General features: G+C 41.7%; 1 protein-coding gene across 16 annotated transcripts in view; it reads right to left on the reverse strand.

Moving 5' to 3' along the window:
- PTPRK (protein tyrosine phosphatase receptor type K) overlaps window positions 1-15,176 on the reverse strand; it is a 674,681-nt gene that overhangs the window by 141,221 nt on the left and 518,284 nt on the right. For 9 of the 16 annotated variants that reach the window (XM_073627229.1, XM_073627234.1, XM_073627228.1 and 6 more), the window contains exon 15: window positions 5,056-5,097. The exons of the other annotated variants lie outside the window; for them this stretch is intronic. In XM_073627229.1, the coding sequence (XP_073483330.1) occupies window positions 5,056-5,097 (42 nt within the window). The remainder of the gene's footprint in view (window positions 1-5,055; window positions 5,098-15,176) is intronic. 16 annotated transcript variants of the gene reach the window in all.

A 15,176-nucleotide genomic window follows, 5' to 3' on the forward strand; every position in this document is an offset into this window, starting at 1 on the left:
TCCACAATTGGTGGTGTCAGCAGGTAGTATTGATATTTTTAAAAGACTCTTGGACGTGCATCTTAGTAAACACAATATACAGGGATAAGTTAAATGATTATTGACACGCACACCAGTTTAACTGGATGGACTGGTGTCTTTATTCAACCTTACCAACTATAACTATGCACAATTCTCCCTCTGATAATGCATTTGTCTCATCTCTAGCAAGACAGACATCTTTTTTTATGCTTCATCCAGGGAGAGTACCTACTTGTACTTAAATGCTGGTACTGAGCTGACACAGTCCTGTAAATCGTAGTACCTGTGCAATTCCTGGATGTGTTCAGAACTTTCCAACACAGACCTGCAGAAGTCATTCACCTGGTGACTTGCTGCAAACTTACAATACAGCAGTTTGATCATTTGGAGAAAGAAGCGAGAGGAAAAGCTTCCTCCTGTCTACAAGAGATTTATGATGTTATCTAATCCTAGGCAAAGTTACTTACTTGGAGCTCAAAGACTGCATTTTCATTATAAAACATAGTTTTTGGGACCCATGGATAATTTACAATGACCAACCACCTAAACTTAGACTGCACACTACCTTAAGACTTCTTTCACACTAGGGCGGTTTGCAGGCGTTATTGCGCTAAAAATAGCGCCTGCAAACCGCCCCTAAACAGCCTCTGCTGTTTGTTCAGTGTGAAAGCCCGAGGGCTTTCACACTGAAGCGGTGCGCTGGCAGGAGAAGAAAAAATCTCCTGTCAGGCGCTTCTTTGGAGCGGTGTATTCACTGCTCCTAAACCGCTCCTGCCCATTGAAATCAATGGGACAGCGCGGCTATACCGGCTATACGAGGCGTTTTAACCCTTTTTCGGCCACCAGCGGGGGGTTAAAACCGCACCGCTAGCGGACGAATACCGCGGTAAAACAGCGCTAAATATAGCGCTGTTTTACCGCCGACGCCCCCTACCGCCCCAGTGTGAAAGGGGCCTTAGTGTGACCTCCTGCCTGGATTATTACTGACCATATCTGATCATAACTGGCTGGTTGGATCCCAAGGGAACCACCCTTACCCCACCCTCCTTCTTCCCCAGGCAAGATCTCCTCCTCTATCTTTTTTTCTACACTTTTCTCTGCCACCTGCTGGTCTCCTGTACCTTTCTCATCTTCGCATGCCCTTCCACCTTTGATTCTGCGAAAAGAAAAGGTTTTTTTTGGGACTTTAAATGAGGCGAGTACACCTTTTTAATCCTTTGATTCTGTGCCCTCAATCAGAATCCATAGCACTTCATTTATTGTCTCCCCCTGCACAGAGACATATATTCTATCTGGGTGGGAACATCTGCGCTGCCGTGAAATGCATGTCCTCCTTTTTGCTGTGAATGTAAAGTTTTTCTGACGTCGTCTGTTATACGCTTTTGCTCAGATATTGTTATCTTGGCATTTTATTGCTGTGCAAGTGCTTGCTGCTTATAACCAACAACCTTATAAAATACTTTGTGAAATAAAAGGTAAGGTTTTACTGTAAAACAATACTATTGCTATATTGTGACATGCAACAAATGTATCCATGCATGACGACTTATAAAGTTACTAAGTAGGTCCACTTTAAGGCCCCTTTCACACGATCGGACCGTTCAGGTCCGCCTGTCAGTTTTGACGGCGGACCTGAACGGGCGCTCCATGTTAGCCTATGGAGCGACTGATGTCAGCGGAGACATGTCCGCTGACATCCGACCCAGAACAATCCGCAAAAAGCAGACGGATGGCCCTACGTCCGGATCCGTCGCTGGCGGATCGGATGAGATCTGATGAAAACGGACATGCTGTCCGTTTTCATCCGATCCCTTCATAGGCAGCAGCGGTGCCTGACAAGCCCCTCCCCGCTCAGTGAGCGCAGAGGGACCTGTCATCCGCCGGCTCAGCGGAGATCAACAGAGAGATCTCCCGCTGAGCCAGCGGACCGAGGCGGACTCCGTGGAAGTGGAGTCCGCCTCGTGTGAAAGGGGCCTAAAAGTCTAGTGACTTAATTATGCATGAACTGTTAGATATCACAGTTGCAACATGTTCTACAATGCATTTCATCTAAGAAAAGTGCAAGGTAACCATGTTTTTAACACCTCAGTTAACTTGAAGTATTCGATGGAGTAGGGCTTTGGATGGATTATACAATGTTAACTGGGATAGATGTCATCTTCCTGTGTCACTGGCACACACTTACTTCCTGAGAGAAAATAGTAGAGTTGTTGGCTGGTGTTAGTGCCCCTTTATCTGTTGCCCCTTCTGCAGTGATTTAGTGGGTGGGGATAGTGCCCTTTATATGCCAGCTGTGGGTGGGGCTCAGGGTAGAAAGGGTAAGGAGGCAGAACACATCTAACCAGCATGATGTAGCCTTTGTATTGGTGGTGAGTGAGATCCCTCTGCAGGGGCTGAATCACTGGGGCACTCAGTGGAGGACACTTTGGGAGTAGAAAGAAAAACCTGCCCCCCCGACCCTTGTTTAGCGGGGCCTGCACTTGATTTAGGAAGGCTTCTGGGCCTGTAGAGGATCTCCCTTTGTGTGAGATGAATGTATACTCTGTGTGAGCAACATTTGAGTATATAGAATGTATCGGGGAAGATGGCTGTACCAGTTCTGGGACTTATGTGAGTGTTCTGAAACTACTTTTCAGGGTGTTGTGTACTAAGGAATATTGCTCTGCGCTTAGGCTTCCACTCAGTGAGTTATATGTATGGATGTTGTGCTGTAAAGGAACTGTGCTTACATGAAATGTACTGAACCGTTATTGATTTGTACAGTAAAACATTAAAAAGCCTATTGGGCATTCCTTTATTCTGGGTGATGGGTCTATGGCTGAGAATGTAGAGGAGGGTGGCTTCAGGCCAAGGAAAGTGTGACAAAATATGACAGAGTAACTCCAAAAACAACAGGTAGGTGACCATTCCATCCAAGAAGAAGCGGAGCAAGATCTGGGACAAACATGGTGTGAACTCCTGTCCAATCCAGGTCCCTTACAAAATAAAAAAAGAAAGCTCCAAATGACCACAGCAGCCTGTCTGTGTGCCAGAGACACATGGAAGAAAAGATTTCCCACCCCGTTTTCCCTTGTTATAATTGTTGTTATAATTCAGATAAAACTTGAAGCTGCTAATCTGAAGGTTCTCCGATTTTGGTGAAAACATCCCTTTGCACATTTCTAAAAGTACAATGTGTAAAAAAAAAAAAAATGTTATCAAACAATTTTATAGTCAATAGCCATTTTCATAGCAGTTCTTTTCAAAGAGATACTTTGTGAAATATGTGTTTTCAGTGCCATGAAATGCCATTCCCAGCAAAATGATAATTCTATATAAATCTTCACAAAATCACAGGACACCTTCTTGAAAAAGTGGTTATAAGTGACTTACAGGACAACATAATTGCAAACAATATGTAGGATATGTATTGGTAAGAAAACATAAAAATACACATATATGTAAATATGTATATTTTTTTCATCCACTGAGTGAAAAAAACATGAGTTTTTATGGGACATGTATATACATTGTTTCAGCGCATATAAAGACACTGCGATATTGATCAGTGGTTAAGGAAAATGCTACTGTTTAAACAATATATGGTTGATCTGGAGAAGGCTTAATGACATAACTAAACTGGTTGTGCCTTCAGTAAAAACAGAGGACAGTACAAACATCCATATATTTAAAGAGACACTATCAACATATGACATACCATATAAGACTATATATATATATATATATATATATATATATATATATACACACACACACACACACACACACAGTAGATACACACACAATCCAGAGGTTTGATTTGGTACTACAGCAGGCAGCGTGGCAAGCCATCTGTCTTAAACCTGGCAAGATCTGCCAAATATACACGAGTCACCAAATACTTGAAAGGAACACATTTATGGTACCATGTGCTTTCCTTTTTCCTATAGGAAAGGGTCAATGTCCATTCACACAAATATTTCCCAACAATGTCCAAGGTGTCCCTAAAGGGCAGTTAGGGCATGAGATGGCCATCATTTGTTTTTAAAAATGATCACCACATTCTCATACTGTCCATACATGACAAACAATTAAGAAATATATGCATGCCATATCTCAGGGAAACAAAAAGGGATCCATGAATACAGAAATGGGTATGAATAGATCAGAGGAACGGGGATTGTCATGTGGTACCCCATACACTAAAAGCTGGTGACCTAGCTACAATTGGCCAAATCAGGTGACAGTCACCACAACAGGTCTCTAACTACCAAGTTAGTTAACCTTTACTAAAACTCAATATGGACAAGAAAATATAATCCAAGGTAGTTATGTAACTATGAAACAGTACAGTTTTTTTTTCCTTGTCTTGTGATAGTGTCCCTTTAAAACATACCTATAAGCCTACAAAAGTGGGAGTCAACTATACTTAAGCAGCAAAAAACCCTAACTTTCAAGGATGTAATTTGTTTCTAGAAATTAGCTAGCCTGAATTCTCATGAGCTTTGCTTAGCTTGTATAAATGTTTCTCTCCACCTTAATTCCCCCATTTGTACTATATTTACTGTAATAAAAAGGGAGTCCAGCAGTGGGAGAGATAAGGTAGCCAAACACAGCCCAATTCCTCATGTTGAGCCAGCAGACTGAACCCAAGATTACCAACCAAAACCAAAGAACTCGCTTCTGTCTGAATACCCAGTGACTGCATCTGATAGGATGCAGTCATTATTTAGGCAATGATTTCTCACCTGGCTCAGTGGAAAAAGTCAAAATTTTGACCCTCTATTTCTAGCTTGAAGAACTGAGGTACAGAGATTTTGCTAGGTCCTAAGGCATAGAAAAAAACAGCAGGCAATTCAAACAGCTGCCATGCACCCAAACGTAAAGATCAGTTTTGGATAGACTGATGCTTTAATTTGATCTCCTCATAAAGCATTTTGTGAGTGAATGGTTACTTAACAACATTAGCAAACAACAGAAAGCACTGTGTAAAAACTGAAAATAATACATGAAAGCACATGAGTAGCTTGCTTGCAGACAACACTTGGAGCATACCTAAGGCTTCTAATGCAGAAGTTCCTTCGCCATGTAATATATCTCCAGGAGGTAATTGTAAAAAGGCAATAATTAAACCAATCAGAAAATATTACAGCATGACTACAACATATTTCCACAACAACATTACTACATGTTCATACAAAAACCAAATCATTTCTGTTATACACAAGACATGTACTAGTACATTTTTACAGTTAACACATTACTACAGTGACATTATAGATATTAGCATACCAACAAAAGCAGAACCTTAATTAATTTTCAAGCAGAGTACACTGTCATGCGAAGAATAACACAGGTAATGGTAAGCGATTGCTGTGCTACCTCAGAGAGCCACTAGGTGGTGCTGTTTAATTTTTTATTTTCCTCAAGTCTAGCATAATAGGAAAAAACCCAATACATATATTAAAGCTAAATCGCCATATTCTTAAACTTTGATGTGGGGACAGCAGCACAGACAAGATATAAAAGGATCAACTACAGGATAATTGTGGGGGAAGAGAAAATGTGACAAGTCTTGCATAGGCATGCATAATAATGTAATCACCGTCCTTTAAAAATAAACAGCAAGTATTTATGATGAATACATTTAGCTTTTATGGGCTAGTAATCGCTGACAGTAGATTGCATACTACAATGAACCATTTCCCTTATCAGCAGGAATAGGTCAGCTTCCTGCTACAAGGTTTACATTTTTTGCCTATAGTATAGACAGAAAAACTTGTTAAATAATAAAGTGCTCAAAAGGTGTTTAATATGAATATTGATATTATATATATATATATATATTTTTTTTTCCTTTTTATTTTTTGCCACATGCATTCCTCCATGTATATGCTACCTGCAGCTCAGATCTGCTGACTGTGAGAGTACTATGATTACCAAAGATGTGTATGCCATCAACACAGTGGGGTTGATTTACTAAAACTGGAGCACACAAAATCTGGTGCAGCTGTGCATGGTAGCCAATCAGCTTCTAATTTCAGCTTGTTCAATTAAGCTTAACCGCTTGCCGACAGCCTCACGCAGATATACTGCGGCAGAAGAGCTCGTACAGGCAAAACCACGTACCTGTACGTTGCCCTTTAAGAGGCGGCCAGCGGTCACGCGCCCGCAGCAAGCTCCAGGAGTCGGGTCGCGGGTCCCGCGGACTCGATCGCCGCGGGGATTCCCGCGATCGCCTCACGGAGAGGAAGAACGGGGAGATGCCGATGTAAACAGCATCTCCCCGTTCTGCCTAGTGACAGTGTCACTCGATCTCTGCTCCCTGTCATCGGAGCAGAGATCAGTGACATCACACACACTGACAGAAACACGCCCCTAGGACACACTTAACCCCTACACTGCCACCTAGTGGTTAACCCCTTCACTGCCAGTGTCATTTACACAGGAATCAGTGCATTTTAATAGCACTGATTGCTGTATAAATGACAATGGTCCCAAAAATGTGTCAAAAATGTCCGATGTGTCCGCCATAATGTCGCAGTCACAATAAAAATCGCTGATCGCCGCCATTTAAAAACAAAAAAAATTTATAAAAATGCCATAAAACTATACCCTATTTTGTAAACGCTATAACTTTTGCGCAAAACGTTCAATAATCGCTTATTGCGATTTTTTTTACCAAAAATATGTAGAAGAATACGTATCGGCCTAAACTGAGGAAAAAAAATTTTTTTTTATATATTTTTGGGGGATATTAATTATAGCAAAGAGTAAAAAATATTGCTTTTTTTTCAAAATTGTCGCTCTATTTTTGTTTATAGTGCAAAAAATAAAAACCGCAGAGGCGATCAAATACCACCAAAAGAAAGCTCTATTTGTGGGAAAAAAAGGACGTCAATTTTGTTTGGGAGCCACGTCGCACGACCACGCAATTGTCAGTTAAATCGACTCAGTGTCGAATCTCAAAAAGTGCTCTGGTCAGGAAGGGGGTAAATTCTTCCGGGGCTGAAGTGGTTAAAAAAAAAAAAAAAAAAAAAAACTGGAAGCGGATTGGTTTCTATACAGAGCTGCACCAGATTTTGCAATCTCCAGTTTTAGTAAACCAACCCCAGTAAGTGGTCAAACTGTGATTTTACCTTTCCTGCCTTAGTAAATACTTCAGCTGGACTCAAGTTTTTGCTCAATGCATTTTCCATTGAAATCAATGGCAATGCATCAAAACTTATTTCATTTATGTACCTGTAAGTAAGGATGAGCTTAGGCGTGTTCATAACTCCACGGGCCTGTGCCTGCCGGGAAGCTTACACTGCGCAGCACTAATCACAAGTAGTGAGACATTTCCTGATCTGTGCAGCTGCAGATCGGGAAATGTCTCACTGCCTGTGATTAGCGATGCAGAGTGTCAGCTCCCTGGTGGGCCGGGCACGTGGAGTTGCAAACACACCTGAGCTCAACCTTACTGTTAAGAACACATCAACATGCATTATGACGTACATTAACGCATTATGATGTGCACTGACATCCAATACAAAAGTTAACTTGCACTGATATGTGCTTTCATGGATTTCAATGGAAAACGCATCAAAGGGAAAACTGGATGTAATTCCAGTATAGTTTATCAGCCCTACAAAGAATAGGTCTGGAATTTGATTACTGTCATTCTACTTCAGGATCTAGGTTTCTGTTAATTATATAAATTAAGAGGATGGACAAACACTGGCCTATATTGACAGTCAGCATTTGAAAAAAAAAACAAAAAAACTGCCATAACTTGATTGGATCTCAAGATATAAAAGCAATCTGTTGGCATGCAAATAATGGTCCTGCCATTATGGATTTGCCTCAGAAAAATTCAAGTTAGACTTACCGGTAACTTGTTTTCCAGGAGTCTTTCAGGACAGCACATGAGAGAGTGGCTCCTCCCCTTGCCAACTGGAAACCCCTCTTCCACCGAACTTTAAAAGGAGGCTCTTTCCCTCATGTTGCCAGTAGTAGTAGAGAACCTCCGGCCCCAAGCTGGAACACATAATCAAGATATGGTTAGTCACAGCATACAAAATCTAATAGGGCGGGTTGTTGCTGTCCTGAAAGACTCTTGGAAAACAAGTTACTGGTAAGTCTAACTTATATTTTCCCTTAACATCTTTCAGGACAGCACCTGAGAGAATAAGAGAGACTTACCACCTAGGGAGGGACCACAGCCTGCAGAATCTTTCTGCCAAAAAGCCTGATCACCTGCTGACAGAAGATCCAGTCTGTAATGACGGACAAATGTTAAGTAACTTGACCACGTAGCCGGCTTACAAATTTGATCTGGGGTGGCACCAGCTTTTTCTGCCTATGTAGTGGCTTGAGCCCTTGTACAGTGAGCTCTAATTCCCAGCGGGGGGAGATAGACCCATCTGGGAATAGGCTACCAAAATAGCTGATTTGAGCCATCTGGCAATTGACTTCTTCGATGCTTGGTGGCCTTGGGGGACCTGAAATCTTTCGGTAATTCCAAGTAATACAATAGGGTTCGTCTCACATCTAGGTTGTGAAACGGACCTTCCTTTTCTCCTGAAGGGTTTAAGCAAAAGGTTGGCAGGATGATCTCCTGTGACTGGTTCTGAAACATTGCTACTTTTGGCAAAAACCCTGGATCTGTCTTAAGTACAGTCCTATCTGGGTAAATGGACAAAAAAGGTTCCTTAACTGATAGCGCATGCAGTTCACTGATTCTTCTTACAGATGTGATTGCAATTAGAAATACAGTCTTGAAAGTCAAATTCTTTAGAGAGACTGTTGTGGTGCAAACGGTTCCTTTGTGAGGGCTTGCAGAACCACTGAGAGATCCCATTTGGGAAAATGCTTATCCGGAGCTGGTCTGGACCTTGTAAGTGCCTTGAAAAACCTTGTGACCAAAGTTTCTGAAGAAATTGATCTCTCAAGAAAAACCCTTAATGCGGCCACTTGCACTTTAAGAGTGCAGACTGCAAGACCCATGTCTGCACCCTTTTGTAAAAATTCTAATATTGAGACAATGTCTTTCACATCTCTATTTTCTGAATGACACCAAGAAACGTAGACCTTCCACACTTTGGCATACATAAGCTCTAGTTACCTTCATCCTACTGGAAAGTAATGTGGTTATTAACCATTTGACAACTGGGCACTTAAACCCCCTTCCTAACCAGACCAATTTTCAGCTTTCGGTGCTCTCACATTTTGAATGATACTCAGTCATGCAACACTGTACCCATATGAAAATTTTGTCCTTTTTTTCACACAGAGCTTTCTTTTGGTGGTATTTAATCACCGCTGGGTTTTTTATTTTTTGCGCTATAAATCAAAAAAGACAGAAAATTCGGTAAAAAAAAAAAAAAAAAAAATCTTTGTTTCTGTTAAAATTTATTGCAGAGTATTGGCAGAGTATTGCACATTATTGCAGAGTACTGCAGAGTTCTCTACAAGCTCTCTTTGGCCAGAATGGAGTAATCAGAATTATCTACACTCTTTCTCTCTGGATTTTCCTCAATACCAGTGGAATCAGCTGGAATGGGGGAAAGGCTTACCCCAGGTGAAAATTCCAAGAGTGCGACAAAGCCTCTATTCGCTGAGAACCGTCATCTTTGTGAAGGGAAAAGAATTGCGGGAGCTGTGTGTTTTGCCTTGATGCAAACAGGTCCACTTGTGGCTGGCCCCAAGATCTGGTGATCAATGCAAAGACCTCTGTATTCATGAGACACACTGCCTCCTAAACCTTCTGCCTGCTCAAAAAATCTGCCACTTCGTTCAATGTGCCTTTGAGATGGACTGTTGATAATGACCGTAAATGGTTTTCCGCCCACTCCATAATTTTTTCTGACAGTAACTGAAGACTTTCGCTTCTCGTGCCCCCATTTGTTCAGGTAGGCTATGGTAGTGGCATTGACTGAGAATCTGGACATGGAAACCTAGGAGGTTTGGAGAGAAGGCAGCAAACGCTAAGGTGACTGCTTTTAACTCTCTCCAATTTGAGGATTTTTCTGCTTTGGTCTGTGACCATGCTCCCTGTGCCAAATCCTGACCCATGTAGGCCCCTATCCCCACATACTGGCATCTGTTGTAACATTTTTTCCGGTCGGGAAGGACCAAAGTAGACCTTTTTGCAACACTGACTGATTTTTCCACCATCGAAGTGTTCGTTTGACTCTGGTGGGGATCTTTACCCTTGTATGTAGGGTCTCTGTCCTGTGGTTCCATACCCTTAGAAGAAACCTCTGGAGTGGCCTGAAATGTAACCTTGCCCATTGGATGGCTGGCATAGTTGAGGTTAAAAGTTCCCAAGGGCGACATAACCTGACTGACATCTGCTGATTTGATTGTAGTATAGTTACTACATTCTGCACTTTGATTTTTTTTTCTCTTCCAGGAGAAAATTCTTTGTTCCACTGAATTTATTTGTTACCCCAGAAATTGTACTTGCTGTGCCGAATTTAAGTTTGATTTCTGAATGTTCACTATCCAACCCAGGGATTCCAAATGACTGCGGCCTTGCCCAGATCTTCTTGCAACTTTTCCCTGGATGGAGCAAAAAAGAGGAGGTTCTCCAGATACGGGATTACTGCAATCCCCTGAAGACGAAGAAGGGCAAGGGCTTCCGACATAATCTTTGTAAAGATTCGCGGAGCTGATGACAGGCTGAAAGGAAGGGCCCTGAATTGCAGATGTAGCGCCTCCTTCCCCATATTAACCGCCAACCTCATTTTTGGATGCTGCATCCCCCGACCAGGTCTTTAGCCACAGTGCCCTCCTGGCCAAATTAGTTAGGGCTGCAGATCTTGTGGTCATTCTAATTAATTCAGCTGAAGCATCTGAAATAAAGGCTACAGCAGCTGACAAAGTCAAGAAAGAATCCAGAATTTCTTGCTTTGGTGAGTCTGCTATAATGTGGGCTTTGAGCTGATTTACCCAATATTCTAAATACCTGGAGACACAAGTAGTCGCCATACTTGGTTTGAGATTACCCATGAAGGATTGCCAAGCCCATTTAAGCTGTTGATGCATCCATCTTTTTATCCATGGAATCTCTTAACATACCCATATCCTCAAATGCAAAGTCAGTTGATCTCGAGACTTGGGAAAAGCTGCACCTAGTTTTGGGTTTTTATTCCAAAGTGCCACTGGGTCTTCCTCAAAAGGAAAGCTTCTTTTAAGGGCTTTAGGAAAGAAAGGCTTTCTTTCTGGCTCTGCTCATTCCTTCTTAATAGCCTCAGAAATTGCTGAGCGCACAGGAAAAGTAAGATTTTTAGGCTTACTGAGACCTGCGTACATCCTGTCATGCAGAGATGATTCTTTTCTTTCCTCTTCCAGACCCAGCGTAGTATAAATCGCTTTTAACAGGCCATCTACCTGTTCTAAAGACAGTTTGTATTTAGAAGGTGCATTCTCCATACCTTCCTCCTCATCCAATTCTTCCATAGAATGGGAGGGGGAATGTCCCTCTTGGGTAAGAGATACCACAGTCTCTACCGCCAGGACTAATAGTGAGCCCTGAGAGGACTTTGAGGTAGTTGGCTGACTCAGGGATGGGTTTGCTAGTGAAGAGCGAAACAACTGAATGGTGGCATACAGCTCTTTTTTAACTGATGCAATCATATCGCTGCATGCGGAAGAAGCTTCTTCATTAACTAGCAAATCAATACAAAATTTGACACATGGTCTTCTTCCAGCCTTCAGGTAGTTTTGCTTTACATGAAGGACATTTCCTTTTTGCCACCGGATCAGAGTGTGCGTGGCTGAACGCAGGTTCCGGACTCCAATAGCGCTGCTGCACGGGACCGGAACCAGCAAATATACACCAGCCCCAGTTCCTCCCTTTTCCCCTGCGACTTCCAGCAGAAATGACGCCGCGCGCCTCCCCTTCCGGAAACCTCACTTCTGGTGGATACAGTCACTGAATGCCATTCCCAAGATGGCGGTGGTGTTAGATAAAGCAGGTGTAAAAAAATGTTAAAAATTATGTCCGCCTGCACATCTCGCTGCCGCCCAGGAGTGGCTCCCACAGCAGACCCGGCTCTCCCCAAGCACTTTGAAGAGGGAGAAGGAGCCCATTCAGCAGTCAGATACCTCACTCTGTGGAATGGGAGGATCAAGATGTCTAAGGTAAGAAAAACCGTGGAGCAGGAAGCCTGGCCTCTCAGGACGGCACCTAAGAGTTCCTGACTCCCCACTAAGTGTTCCCTTCCGGAGGAAACACAAAAACTGGCAACATGTGGGAAGGAGCCTCCTTTTAAAGTTTGGTGGAAGAGGTGTTTCCTGCTGGCAAGGGGAGGAGCCACTCTCAGGTGCTGTCCAGAAAGACGTTAAGGGAAAATATATTCATGTACCTACTTGGTGACTCACACTTTCATGACAAGGGAGAGTAAAACTTCTGTTTTTAGTAAGCCCTATATATGAGTCTAGCTGAGGTTATGGATTCATCTAAATTTTCTTTTTAGTTTAATGCAGCCCCCTTCCCACCTCCCCTATGGATTAATGTATCTGGCAGCCTCACTGACCAATGCGGGGCTCCAGGGGTAAGGATGAACTATAGTTTTACAGGAAAGGCTGAGATTTGCATGTGATATCAGCTGCTTACTCTAGATCTGGTTATACAGCCTCTGCTTATGCATTTTTTGCATTACGCAATCTGAACTGGCCATGTTAGTGACAGGTTCATTTTAAAATAAGACTCCACCCAATTTGCTGAAGCTAATATGCCTGCAGAACAGAAATGTGAAGATTATCACTGAGCTTCAATGAATACTATAAGGCTATCACTTTGTCTAATATCACACAGCAAGAAATCAGTTCTCACTCAGCAGGTGTAAGCCAGGGCAGATTCTATGAAATAGAGGATCTGAAAGAAATGGAATTTAGGTTTAAATTCTTTGAGATAAGGGACCTGTGCATGGCACACTGAAGGGATTTCTTAAGAGCTAAAACTATTTCAGTGACTTCACTCTTAAGACAGCGCTAGTTTTGACAGCCGTCCAGCACACAAGGGTTGATTGAATTGCTGTTTGCTAACAGAGAATGGCACTGTAACTACAGGTCTTTTTTCGGTTATTATCCAGGTTAAATTGTATAGGCCAGGTAACAGTGGAATACAGTGGAGGGTGTTTTTTTTTTTTTTGTTTTTTTTTTTAACAGCCTAGTAAGGAGATATTAGCAATATGAAGAGCAGCAGTGACTATTAACATGAACCTGAATGGCAAAAAACTGGTGCACTTATCAGATTAACAGTAATAGAAAAACCTTGGGAACAACAAGCCAGTACAAGCAGTCTTTCTTTACTGTAATGTATATGCTAAGAAAACAGCAGTCGTCTGATCATTGCAAAACATCAGCAAAAGAAATTGTGTTTTTTTCTTTTTTTTTTTTTACTCTCCTTCTCTGCACATCAAATTGAAAACTTACATTGAAGGGAAAATTTAGTGCATTTTCAACAAGAACATGTTTTGACTTTAGAATTTATATATACACGCTCTTCCATTTTATTGCTATTGTACGTAGCACAGTAGAGCCTTCTTACTCTGTAAGGCCCAATTCACAATGGACTATTTTAACATTGCTCTTAGGGGCGTCTGGCGCTTTTTTTTTTTTTCCTGCCTCTAAACACTCCTGCATGTTAGCCTACATGTCCATGCACACACAGGCGTTGAGGAGTTTAGAGGCAGAGAGAAAAAAAAAACTCACTGCCGGCGCCACCCAAAAACAGTGGAGTTTTGGAAGAAAAAATGCTTGAAACATGTATTAACACTAGGCACATTTAGTGCTTGAGCGTTAATTCATTTCAAAGGCCAAAAAAATTAATTAACGCTCAAGAACGTAACGTGACTAAAGCGTGCCTAAATGTGTTTCCAAGCGTTTTTTCTGCCAAAAAGTTGCTGCCAGGAGGAAAGGCATCTAGGAGAGATGGCCAAAGTGTCCAGTGTGCATGAGGCCTAACATAATGTATTAAAATCTCAATTGATTTCTGAATCTCTTCATTGCAGAAATAGTATCATCAAGGTTGATGTCACATGGGCAACTCTGCCATTTGTGATCCTGCCATTGGCAAGGATTACAGAGGAGCGCTAAAAGACTGCCAATTTGCTCCTATGGAATCGCTCCTCCTCTGTAGCCAAAGCAATAAGATGCTATAGCTTGCAACAGAGATTTAGCTGTGTTCAGGCCGGCGAAAATGACATCTCTCTTCGTCTGTCTAAAGGGACACACAAGCAGCTTCTTTAAACCAGCCATGGATGGTTCAAATCTAGTTCAGTTCAGCAGGGACAGGCTGATATTCAAACCATGTATGGGCAATCGATCAACTTGGGTACAACCAGTCTGTCATATTTCAGTTTTGATGGGGGGAATCAAAAATTGCTATGGCCAACTTTAGCGGTCCTGCTGCTGGCAGTTTTTCTTTTGTGGCAGAATCACCCATCTGTCATTAGTCTAACAAAGTCATGCATGCTATCAATACAGTGAATAACTAGCCAAACCATAAAAAATATGGATTAATTTTGCACTGAAAATGAGGTAAGCACATCAAAACATATTTCAATTTATGTGTTAAGACACACGTCAACAAGCATGTACAATGCATCATGATTACCATCGACATGCATTGACATCCAATACAAAGCACAATGTAAAGCACTTTAAAAAAGTGCAACAACTAATGTTGACATGCATTTTAATGCACTTTCATTTATTTTAATGGAAAACAAATTGGAGGTAAAAACACATGGTGTAATGTCAGAGTAGTTCATCAACCTTCCAAAAGGGCTGAAATACTACTACTGCCATTGTACTTTGTGAACTGTGTTTATATTAAATGTATAGACCCTGGAACTGAGACCATATTTGGAAGGGGTTTAAGAAAAAAAAATTGAATTGATTGGTTGCTTCTTATAATGGAAGGTATTCACATCTGAATCCATCATATGCCAAAAAAATGATTATTTCTCATTTCTGCATAGTGGGTGGAGCCCTATTCCTATTGCCCCAATGGCCAACTGTAAATCCAGAATTAGTGGACTAACCAGAACTAGTGTATAGAACAGACATAAAATAATATTATAAGGACTTTTATTGCAAGCTTGATATGGCCATTTAAGGCTTTTTGGCTATCATCATTGCAGTGTATAGAATCCTTGGTTTCTACAGAGTGGAGCTTGGGA

This window comes from Aquarana catesbeiana, linkage group LG04 (genome assembly GCF_042186555.1).
Source record: "Aquarana catesbeiana isolate 2022-GZ linkage group LG04, ASM4218655v1, whole genome shotgun sequence".
Classification (NCBI taxonomy): Eukaryota; Metazoa; Chordata; class Amphibia; order Anura; family Ranidae; genus Aquarana; species Aquarana catesbeiana.